Raw genomic sequence first — 14008 nt, 5'->3', positions numbered from 1 at the left:
CATTCAATGTACACGCGGTATTGACTTCTTTAGCTTTTTTGTATAGTTTTGACATGCAAGAGAAATACAAAGAATAACCAACTGGTCTGCACAAAACAAATTAAAATAGAAAAATAAACAGTTATAGTACCGTGGAATCCCCCTATGTACATGCGCAGGTCTATGTGGTAATTTACATCGTCATATAATTATGCAGCAAGACGTTGAAGCATAACCTAAAGCTACCTTCTAGTCTCTAGCTTCCATGGCCAAGCAGAGTTTGCCGGAAAGGAGAAAAATGTCTGCGGTGCTCTTTCTAAGCCTTCTTTCATCACTCTCCTTCCAGTTTTGCTCTTGTGCTTCCCCATGGCAGGCTATGACCACCGGCTCATCCATGACACCACAAGATCATGATAGAATCTTTCTTCTCTCACCAGATACCACCTTCTCTTGTGGCTTCCATCAAGTTGGAACAAATGCTTTCACTTTCGCCATCTGGTACACCACCGTGAAAACGGTTGTCTGGACGGCGAATCCCTTCTCCACGGTGAATGGCTACAGTTCCCCGGTGAACCTTTACGGCTCCAGGATATCGCTGAACAAGGATGGAAACCTGGTCCTGGCAGATACAAATGGCTCAACGGTATGGGAAAGCAAGACATCTTCAGGCAAGAACACAATTGTTTCCCTCCTCGACACGGGCAACCTTGTGATCATTGATTCTGGCAACAAAACTGTGTGGCAGAGCTTTGACTCACCAACAGACACCCTGCTCCCTAGGCAGAACCTGAAGAAAGACACAAGGTTAGTTTCTGGTTACCGTTACCTCTATTTTGACAGCTACAATATCTTGCGCCTATTGTATGATGGCCCGGAGATTACAAGCATCTACTGGCCAAGCCAATATGCCAGTACACCACTAGCTGACGGGCGCAATAGATATAACAACACCAGGGTAGCATTTCTTGATGAGGAGGGTAATTTTGTGTCAAGTGATGGGTTTAAGATAGTGGCTTCAGATTCAGGCCTCGGGGTCAAGAGGAGGATTACAATTGATAAGGATGGCAATTTCAGAATTTACAGCCTGGATGCATCAACAGGGAGCTGGGTGGTTACAGGGCAGGCTGTAATACAGATGTGCTATGTGCACGGATTATGCGGTAAGAATGGTCTTTGTGACTACTCAAAAGGCCTTAAATGTAGATGTCCTCCAGAACATGTAATGGTTGATCCAACAGATTGGAACAAGGGATGCAAACCGACATTCACAATTAGTAGCAAGCAACCACCTGAGGACTTCACATTTGTAAAGCAACCTCATGCAGACTTCTTTGGCTTTGATCTGAGGTCTAAGCAATACCTGTCATTAGAAGAATGTTGGGACATATGCCTGAACGATAGCTTATGTATATCTTTCACGTACCAGGGTGGGGCTGGTTGGTGTTACATGAAATACTTAAACTACAATGGTCAGCAATACCCATATTTTCTTGGAGATAACTACATTAAAGTATCAAAGAGTTTCAACAGTTCAGCATCCTCAATCTCCAAACAAGAAAGCCTAACATGCAGACCCAATGGTTCTGAGATCATGCTAGGATCAGAAAATATGTATGGAATAAAGAAGGACACCATAAAGTGGATATACTTCTATGTATTTGCTGCAATATTAGGAGCTCTGGAGTTGCTTGTTATTGTGACAGGGTGGTGTCTTTTTTTCAAAAACAGTAACATGCCCAAGTCAATGGTGGATGGATACAAGATGATAGCAAACCAGTTCAGGCGGTTTACATACAAAGAATTGAGGGAAGCAACTGGAAAGTTCAAAGAAGAGATAGGGCGAGGGGGTGCTGGAATTGTTTATAGAGGAGTACTTGAGGATAAAAGAATAGTGGCAGTAAAGAAACTTGCAAATGTTCAACAGGGGGAAGAGGAATTCTGGGCAGAAGTGACTCTAATTGGAAGGATCAATCACATAAATTTGGTCAGGATGATGGGATTTTGCTCAGAAGGGAAAAATAGGCTATTGGTATATGAGTATGTGGAGAATGAGTCACTGGACAAGTACCTCTTTGGTGAGAGTACTGAAAGTTTGCTCGGCTGGAGCCAAAGATACAAGATTGCCTTGGGCACAGCAAGGGGTCTTGCTTATCTTCATCATGAATGCCTTGAGTGGATTGTGCATTGTGACGTGAAGCCAGAGAACATACTCCTAACTCGAGATTTCGATGCCAAAATAGCAGACTTTGGACTAGCCAAGCTTGCAAAGCGAGACAGTGCTAGCTTCAATTTCACCCACATGAGAGGCACAATGGGCTACATGGCACCAGAATGGGCGCTGAATATGCCGATCAATGCGAAGGTTGATGTTTACAGCTACGGTGTTGTACTTCTGGAGATTGTGATTGGAACTAGGGTCTCAAGTGGCGTAATTGTTGATCAAACACGAGTTGAGTTTACAGACATTATCCAGGAGGCCAAACATATGCTAGCTACCGAGTGTATCACTGATCTAGTGGACGCCAAACTGAAGGGGTGTTTTGATCCAGAGCAGGCTACTGCAATGGTGAGAATAGCTGTTTCATGCCTTGGAGACAGAAGCAAGAGGCCGACAATGGATGAAATTCTGAAGGCTCTTATGGCATATGATGATGAAGATGGCCATCCTGCCTATTCATAATGAGTATTGACATGAAGATGAAGGGATGCAAAGATTGGGATATGCACAATGTTTCTAAAGTGTATTGACATTATGTGCCAATAGGCATAAGTACACAAGTATGAAAGAGCAAACTGCTGTGCGCATTCGCTAGAACCTATTGTAATATGTGCCACATTTTGTGTTCTAATTGTAACCGATGAACAATATGATGGGCTGGTATTTCCTTGCATATCGGCATCAAGTGTTATGATAACAGCAATGTTATAGGTCTGCCTACTGTCAGGTTTCTTTTTTATCTTTTTTTGCAGGAAGTTATCAGGTTTCTTTGAGTTTATCAAAGGATCCAGGGATGAGGATACCTGCTGATCTAAAGAAAATAACAACAATGCCATGTGTTTTGTTCTAGAAAACCGTTTTCATGTCTCCAGTCTCCCCATCAAAAGGAAACCACTCGATACGCAACGCAAAAGAATATATGTGGTTCAAATTGATGTATAAGGAAAGTCGCCTCATAAGCCAGCACCATCTGGTGGATTACATGCGGCAAATTAGTCGGCACAGGCAGTCCTGAGTGATGCAGAGCTTGTTTGTTACCTTGGCTTTATTAGTCACGCTAGAATCTTCAAGAAATGGCAATGCCAACTGCCAAGTAGTATTATAGCAAACAGGAGATAAATTGAACTGGACAAAAAATGACGGGAACTTGGAATATTACATACACTGGGCGACAGTACCTGCGAAAATTGACGGTATTGTGCCATATAAATGGCATTATGATAGCAGGATAGATCGAGTCCTCCGAGGGCTCATACGCGGTGCCGGCGTTGGCCGAAGCTGAATCCGGCGGAGGGGAATGGCTAATGAGGGCGCCGCCAGCGGCAACCGCGGAGGGGGCACGGAGTTCGGAAGCTTTCGGAAAGGCGGCCGCGAGCGCTGCGGTGAGGAATTTGTTTTTCCGTTTTTTATTAGTAGAATGCCGGAGCGAGGAAATTGGGCATTGGGCTGCGTACGGCCCACTGGGCCTCTTTCCACTCGGCAGCCTGGTTCCGTTTCACACGGGAGAACGGAGTCGACGCCGGGCGAAGGCAAATTTCTGAGACGAGTGACATATTGGCATGACCGGTAGCTAGTCAGCATTGCCTGACACTTGCAGAAGCAGATACTTTCGACACAAAGTCAGAAGCCCCAACTTCGAATAGAAATTTCGTTGGGATATTCGTGAAATCTGTTGGAAAATATGCACCACGCAAGTAAGATACTACCACGAGACGAGACAAGATTTGGACGGCATTCCAAAACTATTCTATGGGACCCTTTATTTAGGAAACTGGGTCAGACACGGAGGTGGCGTTGCCAATTGTTTTGCCGTTCCCACGACCCAAGCCAAAACTACCGAGTTGGCGTTGCCAATTATTCACACTAAATTTAGATGTGCGCCTTGGCGCATGACCCCGTAGAATTCGCACAAATTTATAGTTAGTATGATTGTTTTGTAAAATGATGGAAAAGAATTGTTAACTGGTCTGTTTTAAATGTATAGACTCTCACTGACCCGAGGAAATTTTTTTTAATTTCAGCAAGCATGTTATGTACACGAAATAAAAAAATTCACCAGGGTCACTTAACTTAGACCATGCAACAGGCATTTTCTTTATATACCAAAAAAGAGTATGTTCAGATTTTTCCTAGCAACAACATGGCACTCTAAAAAACAAAGGCCTATTACAGCAATCAGATAAGATGCCAGTGATATTGCTAATATGGAGTTTCCAAAGAAGCACCATTGCACGGTCAAAGAGCCTAACAGAGTGAGTTCCGGTGTTCATAGTGGCAAGCAAACTTAGATTCTGTTTGTAACACGGCAATCACCTGCCTAGTGCAACATGGTTTTTTTTTGTCTAGGATTGCTTCCTCATCATCTTCCGACGCTCATCCCGAGTACCCAGCAAAGGTCAGCTTCTCCCCCGCGACTGCATATTTTGGAGGCTTAACCAGCTCAACCTGAATTTTAACCTGCATGAAAAAACAACCCATGCACAATTCAGAACTCAATAGCATCATGCGACATGCATCTTTCTCAAAGAAAATGTATTTAGGAGAAAATGTGAACCATGCAGGTGAGTGTAAAAATGATAACCAATTAGAAGAAATTCTTTGGTATGCCTCTGCCCGGGATTTAGGGACAATCCAGAAGTACCTATCCATGTTCTAACATGTGAATATGACATCAGTTTCTGAAAATAACAAAGCAATAAACATCTACATTAGTATATATTTCTACAACTTTACCAATTGATATATCAAGAACAAAAGACCATTATTATCAAACATCATATGATCTGGTGCTCACTTCACACGCTCACTGAACATTCAAATCATGCAAGATCACAAGAACCACACACAAACACATACTTCACTGTCAGATAAACTAATCAGAATGATGCATCGTACCTTCAGAAGCCAGCCAGAGGATTTCTCATACAATCATCGATCTTACACCACTCAATATGATCCGCCTCGTTGCTGCCAACAGCAGCAGCAACCAAAACTATCAGAAATGCCAACTCAAGTATTAATGGAAATAAAAAACGAAATGGAGAGGAGATTTACCAGACGTTCTTTTCTTGCTCACTGCAACGGAAATCCGACTAAGAAAATTCAGGAAAACATAGCAATTTTGCTTTTATACATAAGTTGCAACTTAGCCACTTTATAGATTTTCGTCTGTTGTGATCTATCCTTCTATTCATTTGTAAGCTTTATTAAGTTCAGTCAGCAGTATGAATCAGTTACAAAAATAGGTTGTTGAACTGAGCTCTTTTCATCTTTTGTAAGTGACAACTAAAGGGCATTATTGCTGGAGTATTTTATAACTTGGTTTGGACGAAATGAGGCTGAGGCTCCACCCGTAAGGAAACAACGCAGATGTCACATAACATATGAAAATTACGCAAGGACACATTCTGCATTACTCTGTGACTCTGAAGCCAAACAAACTTGCACTCACCCAGCCAGATTTTTTTTTTGAACAAACTTGAACATATTTGGATACTTCAACATCCTAACAGGAACTCAGCTAACCGCGTCAATTAATTAGCCATGTTTAATATTTACAAAGGAGTTATAACATGCACATAAAATCTAGGTGATTGTTCCTTGTGGAATGACGTTTGGCTGGATGGTTTACATCCCTTTTTTTTAGAACTATTTATATCCCTTTTAAACGGAAGGACTCATGGCCCAGGCTTTATATACTCTAAGATAGGTTACATAGACCAAGTTATAAAAGAAAATCCAGTATGAGCAACATAACCTCCTTGGGAGGGCCAAACACCAAAAGGAATAGCACGTGGTTAGGCAACCAGACTTTCGAGTGCCCAAAACTACTATAAAATAAAATTGTATAAGAGTATTTGATAAAATTAACCGCCAACGAAAAAGAAGACACTCGTCATATAACCACCAGCAAGCAAGAATAGACATCGAACAAAATGACATGTTGCCGTATTTGACAGAAGGGTAAACTCAGCTTGAGGCCTGAGGGAACTGCACCTTCGACGTAGCGAAGCAAACCTACAAATAAGCACTAGCAAGGCCTTTTTTCACCAGACTTTCGAGTGTCGAAAACTACTAAAAATTAAAATTGTATAAGAGTATTTGATAAAATTGACAGCCAACGAAAAAGAAGACACTCGTCATATCACCACCAGCAAGCAAGAATAGGCATCGAACAAAATGACATGTTGCCGTATTTTCCAGAAGGGTAAACTCAGCTTGAGGCCTGAGGGTACTGCACCTTCGGCGTAGCAAAGCAAATCTACAAATCAGCACTGGCAAGGCCTTTTTTCACAATAACATATCAGAATGGAAGGTGTAGAAACCACGGTAGCATTTTCATATGAACCCATTTTAAATGTAGCCTAGTACAGGGTAAGAAAAAACAGATGAAAGAAATGATCTATGAGAAATTGAAATTACTTTCATTTGATCGGGAACATCTTGATCACCTTTTCTCTCCTTTTCAGCATGCTAGAAATGAGTGATTATAACCTAGATAAGTTTACAAATCCTGAAACAGAAGAGGAGCATCCAAGCTTAAAGTTTCTGAAATAGCAGGTTATGAATCGACCTCAGCAATGGAGAACATAATTATTAACTTCTGTTTGGTTTCAGTACATGTCATTTGCAGCTGAATTTTTTTTTTTTTTTTTGAATACGGAGTTAGTTGAGTATGAGACAAGCATGCATTCACAACAGTTTGGTTTGACAGTAAAATTGTCAGCGAATTAAGTGGCTAGTTTGTAAAATAACTCTATCTCACAAAGAATAATATGTGCCGAGAGCAGTAGCACTCGAGAACTCAAAACCAGTAGCATGGGCTATAATGGGACTAAAATAGTTGTAAGTTACTACAGATTACAGAGAGGTGTAAGCAGTGGGGTTTCCGGATGCGACATTCTAAAATCGTACTAGTAGTGAGAGATGTATAGATCTACCAAATTATTAGAGGCATCAACAAAGAATTCTCATTTTTTAGTAGTCCATACATTAGCCGGTCACTGATAGTTTTACTTAGCTAGGGGTTACATCCTCAAACAAAATGGAGAAAAAACACTCGGAACCAAAAGAAATAAATGGATTGGTAATTATGTGATAAGGAAAGCAAGAAATAGATGGTACTGAAATCACTGGGTTAAATTACTTCGAAAAAGTAGAAACCTAAACTAAACTGGGACCATGCTTTCTAGTACAGAATACTCAAAACCAAAAAGCACTTCAATGGAAAATGACGTAGATAACACGAGTCTGGATACAAAAACTGTATGTATCGGGACTATAGCGAAGCAAGTGTGTCACATATTCAGATTAAGAAATTGTAGGCCAGCGGTAGCTATAACCAGTGTATTTCCTTCTAATTTTGTGCCCACCATGTGCAACACGAAGGGCAGGAGACAAATCAATAACCAGGTAATAAATATATATAAAAAGGAAGCATATGATAAGAATTAGTAGTCCACCTTGGGTCAGGAAGGAACACATCCCTCCTTGCTATACAAACAGTTCTTCCTGGGACAGCGAACACAGATGATGCCAATCACATCTGCACTTCAAGGAAGTGAAGCTAATGGCCCCGGTGCGGAGACAATGGTATGCTCATGTACAACAAAGAAAATAAAAGGATCAGTAAGGAGGCAAAGGATAAATGTACGGAGAGACATGATGCATAAACCAGACGGTGAGTTAAATGCAGTCTTCTCCTATTGCAACAAAACAAAGCCATATCACAGTTTGTAACCCAGATATGTATATATGGTCAGGACAAACAAAGAATACCACTTAGGAGAACATGACATCAGATAACATCGGGGAACAAAGTAATACTTTCACCAAGATGACCCAAAGAAATTCGTGCTAACTGGCTGACTATAAAGAAAAGGAAATGCCACAAATATAAAAAAATAGCTGCAAAATTTGCAGCTTTTAGCTATAAATTAACCCAATCCACCAATGAGCAACACTCCAGAATATATATAATTGTTGCAGAAGTAACAGGAAAGTACACAACAGAGAAGCTGTAAAATTAGAGTGCCAAACAAAAGAAACCGCCTAGGAGTATGTATGAAATACCGATTTTAAGGAAGATGATCACAAACAATATATAGACTATATGGACACACATCTTGTGCTCCCAGATTTCCAAGTCAACCAGTTTAAAACAGTCTTTGGTCGAACCTGGACACTTACCTGAGCAGCAGATTTTCTTAGGAGTGAAATACTCTGAACAACACGGAGCATGTTCTGTAGATGGAAGTATCAACAATTAGGCTCCGTTTGGTACCTCTGTTTTTGTTGAAGTATTATGAGAATACTGCAGTTTTTAGAAATACTAAAGTATGGAAAACTGTGAGGTGTTTGACTCTAACAAATATTGCAGTTTTCAAAACCATAGTATTCCCAAAACTGTGGTATTTTTGCAGTATTGAAAAAAGAGGTCCGACCCTCTTTTTTCTAAAACTGAGAAACGAGAAAAACGACGCATCATACATTGCTCGCGTTTCCAAGTCGCCCCCGCATCATATCTGCTCTAGATCCTCGCTTGGCGCCATGGAGAAACACATGGGCGCCAGCAGAAAACGCGCTAGCCCACGGCCGAGCCTGAGATGAGAGGACCTGGGAGGAACCGTCCAGTGATTCAGGCCATTGCAATTCGCGCAAGAAGACGGCGCACGACGCCACAGCGGCCAGCGCCCACGCCTCCGTCCAATCAGTTTACAACCGCTACTGCAGCTACATTATTGGGCAAAACTTGATTTTACATGCGTCAAAACCACAATAAAGCAGTACTTGCCAAACGTCTTTGTGTTCTTGCCAAAACGTCAAAAAACTGTGGTTTCAAGAAACTGAAGTATTCCTTTGCCCGACACGGAAATACTATGGTTTTGTAATACTTTATTTTTAGAAATACTTTGTTGCCAAACTAGGCCTTAGGCTCAGTTACAGGAAACATAGATGCAAGGAGACAAATTTAAGCCCATGGGTTCATATGCATCAAATACGATTGTAAGCAACTTATTGATCTCTGGAAGATCCTTATTGAAGTACCAACAGAACAGAGCAGTACAACTTAGTCCCCTACAACCTGTGAACAGAACTAAGAAAAATCTGTGGAAACGACTATAAATGAAACATGGATGATCATGTCACTGTTCGAGAAGGCTCAACATTCCCTTGTTTAGTGCATGACCAAACAAAGCACCCTCCATTGATTCGGTAATTGCATACTGCTCTGGCAGTTCGAACATTCATTTATGTTGCAGCATTTGTCGGAATCATGTCTTCGAATTTTAAAAGATAAGATCACCAAATATTTCTACGAACACAAATTGATTAGAATAGATGTTTTTTTTCGAAATCACATATCCAAGGAAGTAAATAAGAAAACATAGATGCTCATATGCATCTCAAGTATAGCTACCTCAAGTCTACATTACAGGCATCTTGTTAAATTGTTTTCACTCCTAAACAAAATAAATTTCATTGTCACTTTGCAATATGCATTTATTGTTTAACTTCAGGAAATTCTAGGTACCAACTAAGGAGCCAGAAATATATATAAAGAATAAACTAAACCCTATGTAACATCAAAATATATCATTTTTTTATTAGAAATTGTATCGATTCAAACAATACTGCTACCCAATGAGATGAAAATGAGACTATAAATGATATCATGCGCGACTCCATGCTTGAGCGAAGGATATCACTTGATATTTCCTCCAGCTTGCCGTTTCTTATTACCTCCATAAGGGATGCTTTATGAACTTATATTGTAAAATAATTATACTACAAACATATGTTTCTTTTTGGTAATATGAAAATAACACCCTCAAAATTCTACCTTAACTGGACAAAACAAAATGATATGTTTTAAACGTTACCATGAGCTAACATGAAAACAAAGAAAAATAGGAGAACTGAACTGTAGCAGTTGAGATTGTGGCCACAAAGTAATTCAGTTGTGATTTGTCTCGGCTGTTTAACACGACAACTCCGCAAACATTGTGGCCTTTCTGATTGTAAACAGACTCAAGTTGATAAAAACATCATTTTGGCGCTGCAGAGGTGAAGAGAGGCACTCTGGCTGTTCGTGATCACATGCGTGACCAGCATGAAGCTAAGAAAAACTGTAAAACAAACTTGGATAAAACAGTCTTATGGTTATCCGATTTTTTGTAAACTAAAGTTATTGCATGTAACATAGGAATACAATAGCAGATCTAAACATGTAGCATTGTGCCTGGAAGTTAAATCTTGAAAAAATTCTTACTCATGCGAACACACACCTTTCATCACCTTTCATCGCATAGCTGGGTCACAGCTCGGGTCTCACTGGTAATCCTCTGCTAATCTCCAAAACAAAGCAAAGTACAGAGCAACTACCAAGAACAACATCAGGCAGCTGGGCACCAAACGGGACCAACCATGGAGCCACACAATGGTGACTACCACCACCCGCTATGGAAAACAACAAACAACAATAGAAAAATAAGAGCATTATATCAATAGGTCACAAATTTAATAACATGCCAGCAAATGGATCAAGGCACGGCGTTTGATGCCCAACATCAACAATAAGCTGGTTGATATCTGTCACCCTCTATGGAAACAAGTTCTGATGTTTTAAGAAATAACATTCCATTAAGGTACTCGCTCATGTCATGATATTTTACCCAAAATGGGCACAATTACTTCATTTCAGACTTTAGTTCTTAAACCAAAGTAAAATGCATCCAACCTTAGTTGTGTTCGGCACCATACTTCTTACGTTGTTCATGAAAAAGAACAACCTCATTGACAAAACTACTCCCAGATGTACATGTAGAAATCCCCTTGCAAATCTGTTAAAACTGATATTATAATATCTACGCAAAAAAGGAAGCAAGACCCTAGAACATCTTGTGATCGACTGCATAAAACCTCTAATGTTTTTTTACCTAAATAGCATGCATGTGGAGGTGGAATGAAAAATCCTTTATTTTGATAGCTTCTGAACACATTTCTAGAATGAGTTCAGTCGGAGAAAACCCAAGTTAAGTATTCAGTAGGGGTTCAATATAACCAGTAAAAAAGGGTCAACTTTGCGCAAAGTTTATACTAAAAACATATTTGTCTTCTAAATGTAATTAATAGTTTCAAGGATCAAGATAATACCAAAACTATGAACAATTAAATCAGTGTCACCAGATGCACAAAACAAATACAGTGAGTACCAAGATCCCCATAACTTCACGAGACTCATCCCATGAAGACGAGGGGGAGAACATTGGCCAAGAAAGTCAGTAATTTACGTAAAGCATAATAAGGGTCTTGAAAAATAAAGGAAGATGGATGCAACAAATATTTACCTGACAAAACTGTAGGCAGTAGCAAGAAAGGAGGCATATGACTGGAATTGCATATCCGATCAGATGCAAGTGCAAGTCAAAAATTAACATGGATATCTTGATCATGGATCCATGTTAATTTTTGACTTAGAAACTGTGTCAGACTTAGAAGGAAGGAGGGATGGGTCTTGAACTTCAAAGAATATAGAAGTTGAATCCAATATCCAGTTGCAATACTGAAATCAGTAAACCGAAATTGGATCCTTGAGCAGGACAACAAGGTCCACTATGTCAGAATCCTTTGCACCTAGCTGGTAACAGTAACCACCTCCCATTTTATGAGTAAAGGATGTAAAGTATAGTACCGACTATAAAAAACTCATGTGTGGGCTGAAATAACACAACCTCAATAAGTCCAGAATCAATTGTCTAGAAATAAGAATTAACCAAGCAATGGAGAACAAAGCCACACAAAACCAAGTAAATTATGGGCTTGACTTATTATTCTTAGAACATGTTCAGTCAACTTATGCCGATATGAATGATATAATATTGAAGAGTAATTAGAAGTGTCAGACTGATAAAGACATTTTCTATGCACACCATTTCACGAAAAGGTTGATTAATCCTTCCTTGCTAACCTAACTTATCACCTATCATCCAGAACACTATAAGAAGAAAACACCTACCTATTTATGGTAGTTTTCACTTAGACTGGCGGTGGCATATAATGAACTTGTTAAGCATGAGATCAGAATAGTATGTTTCAGCGTCAAACAAGTTTAATAGACACTGGCCACCTCCGTCCCTTATGTTCTACAAAGTAAAGAAACAACTTTGAGCAAAGTTAAGGGGAAATAATGTAAGCATCCAAGCATAATACCTCACCTCGGCTTTGAATAAAAATGGGATGCAATCAAGGGTGAGCATGCATACATGTATGAAGTGGTGAGCATGCAGATATGTTTACCAACACATTCATTTTAAATGTCTACTAAAATAGTAAGGCCTTACGCATCATCTTAGTAGAGGATTATTCAGCAAACTTTATGCATCATTAAAATTAAACGACTCATAGTCAGAACACCAAAATCCAAATGCCAATATATTATATGCATACCGTGTGGACATATGTTTCAGCATTCTTGGGGAAATCTGATAACAACATTAACAACTTGGATATTTACTACCCTTGTAAAGAATCTGCAAAAGAAAACACAAATGTCGGAACCAGAAGTTCATCTCACCCAACACGGAAGATCATACGACCCATCCAGCTTTACATAAAAATAGGTCAAGAAACTAATACATTATATTCTCAAGTAATGACTAATGAATGAAAATGCGAAGAGCGGTGATTCCTGAATGTTTTCATAAAAGGTAGAATACTACTGAATTCTAATTCACAGAAGCGATGAAATATATTAGACCATTTCCAAATTTCACCACCCATAATAAAATACAAAATTCCTCAGATCAAAGCATATACACTCAACTACAGAATAAAAGTAAATTCTCTGAATATAAATTACACCAAAGTTGCATCTAATGTCAAGTACTTTGGTGTAAAATGATTAATACATTAAACACATGAATGGATAGTAAGGGAAATGCTAAAATATTGCAGATTGCTAATCATAAGTCCTACACATTCTGATGAACTATTTTTTCCTGTATTAACTGTAGCTGTAGTGAAAGGCAACAAACATGCAAAGTTGGAAACTGGCAAATACCTTCAAACCCATCCAACCGGTGATGCCGTGATCATCCCTGGATGGGCTTATAACAGCGGCATAATCTTTGTCAGCGAGGTGCCAAAAACAAGGTTTAATCGCACCACAAGAAGTCCTCGAAAAAACACATTATTTAATTATAAGAAGGCAGTACACAATATAATTGCAAAATTCAGCATTTTCTATTCCTCATAACAGTGAACCTAAACCTTTGGAAATTGCAGTCCTCCTGCCAGCATCATGTCACTATCCGCAGGTTCTATGATCTGGTAAGTTGTAACCTGGTAACACCATGCAGATAAAATACTAAATAGAAATAATTTTGCAAGGAATTGCTACTAAACAAGCCAATGCCCAGAATTCATTCTGCTACACATATTAGAAGGAAAAACTTATCAAGCATACATATCGTACAATGGTTCATCAGGCTTAGCTGGAAGATTTTCAACTCTTAGCATCTCTTAGACAATCAGATTGCCGATCACAACTATCACTGTCTTCCAAAAGTCAGACTGCTAATGAAAGACCATGATAATCTACACTCATAGACACAAGACATGATCTGATAATTTAGGAGTAGCTACTGTCAGGTTACACATGATACCTTGGATGCAATAGCCTCTGTTAGGCTTGAAACCATGAGCTTCTCAAGCAAAGCCGTCATTAAAATCTGCACCAAACAATCCAATGTTTACACACACTATATAAACTTTGAAATAAAAAATCAAAACAACAACCACAACATACGA

The 14008-nt window shown here is 39.4% G+C and overlaps 1 protein-coding gene and 2 long non-coding RNA genes across 4 annotated transcripts; 1 reads left to right on the top strand and 2 right to left on the bottom strand.

The window, feature by feature from the left end:
* The first annotated feature begins 270 nt into the window (after nucleotides 1-270).
* Nucleotides 271-2838, top strand: LOC127343259 (putative receptor protein kinase ZmPK1). Its single transcript, XM_051369386.2, has one exon. It carries the CDS (start codon nucleotides 278-280, stop codon nucleotides 2657-2659), a length of 2382 nt encoding a protein of 793 aa, XP_051225346.1. The 5' UTR covers nucleotides 271-277; the 3' UTR covers nucleotides 2660-2838.
* Nucleotides 2839-4363: 1525 nt separating this feature from the next.
* Nucleotides 4364-7038, bottom strand: LOC127343263 (uncharacterized). 2 transcript variants are annotated; one of them, XR_007877116.2, is made up of 4 exons: nucleotides 5252-7038; nucleotides 5093-5164; nucleotides 4752-4875; nucleotides 4364-4654 (listed from the first exon to the last, which is right to left on the bottom strand). It is a non-coding gene; the product is annotated as an uncharacterized lncRNA (long non-coding RNA). The 2 variants fall into 2 exon arrangements; XR_007877117.2 differs by having other exon boundaries at nucleotides 4779-4875; nucleotides 5252-7036.
* Nucleotides 7039-10589: 3551 nt separating this feature from the next.
* Nucleotides 10590-13514, bottom strand: LOC127343261 (uncharacterized). Its single transcript, XR_011755709.1, has 3 exons — nucleotides 13260-13514; nucleotides 12647-12729; nucleotides 10590-12342 (listed from the first exon to the last, which is right to left on the bottom strand). It is a non-coding gene; the product is annotated as an uncharacterized lncRNA (long non-coding RNA).
* Nucleotides 13515-14008: the final 494 nt, after the last annotated feature.

This window comes from Lolium perenne, chromosome 3, assembly GCF_019359855.2.
Source record: "Lolium perenne isolate Kyuss_39 chromosome 3, Kyuss_2.0, whole genome shotgun sequence".
In the NCBI taxonomy this organism is placed as follows: Eukaryota; Viridiplantae; Streptophyta; class Magnoliopsida; order Poales; family Poaceae; genus Lolium; species Lolium perenne.
Note: the sequence above shows the minus strand (reverse complement) of the source record. Positions and strands in the feature narration are given on the sequence as shown.

Coding starts and splice junctions, on each gene's coding strand:
- LOC127343259 (XM_051369386.2), top strand. CDS start 278: ATGTCTGCGGTGCTCTTTCTAAGCCTTCTTTCATCACTCTCCTTCCAG.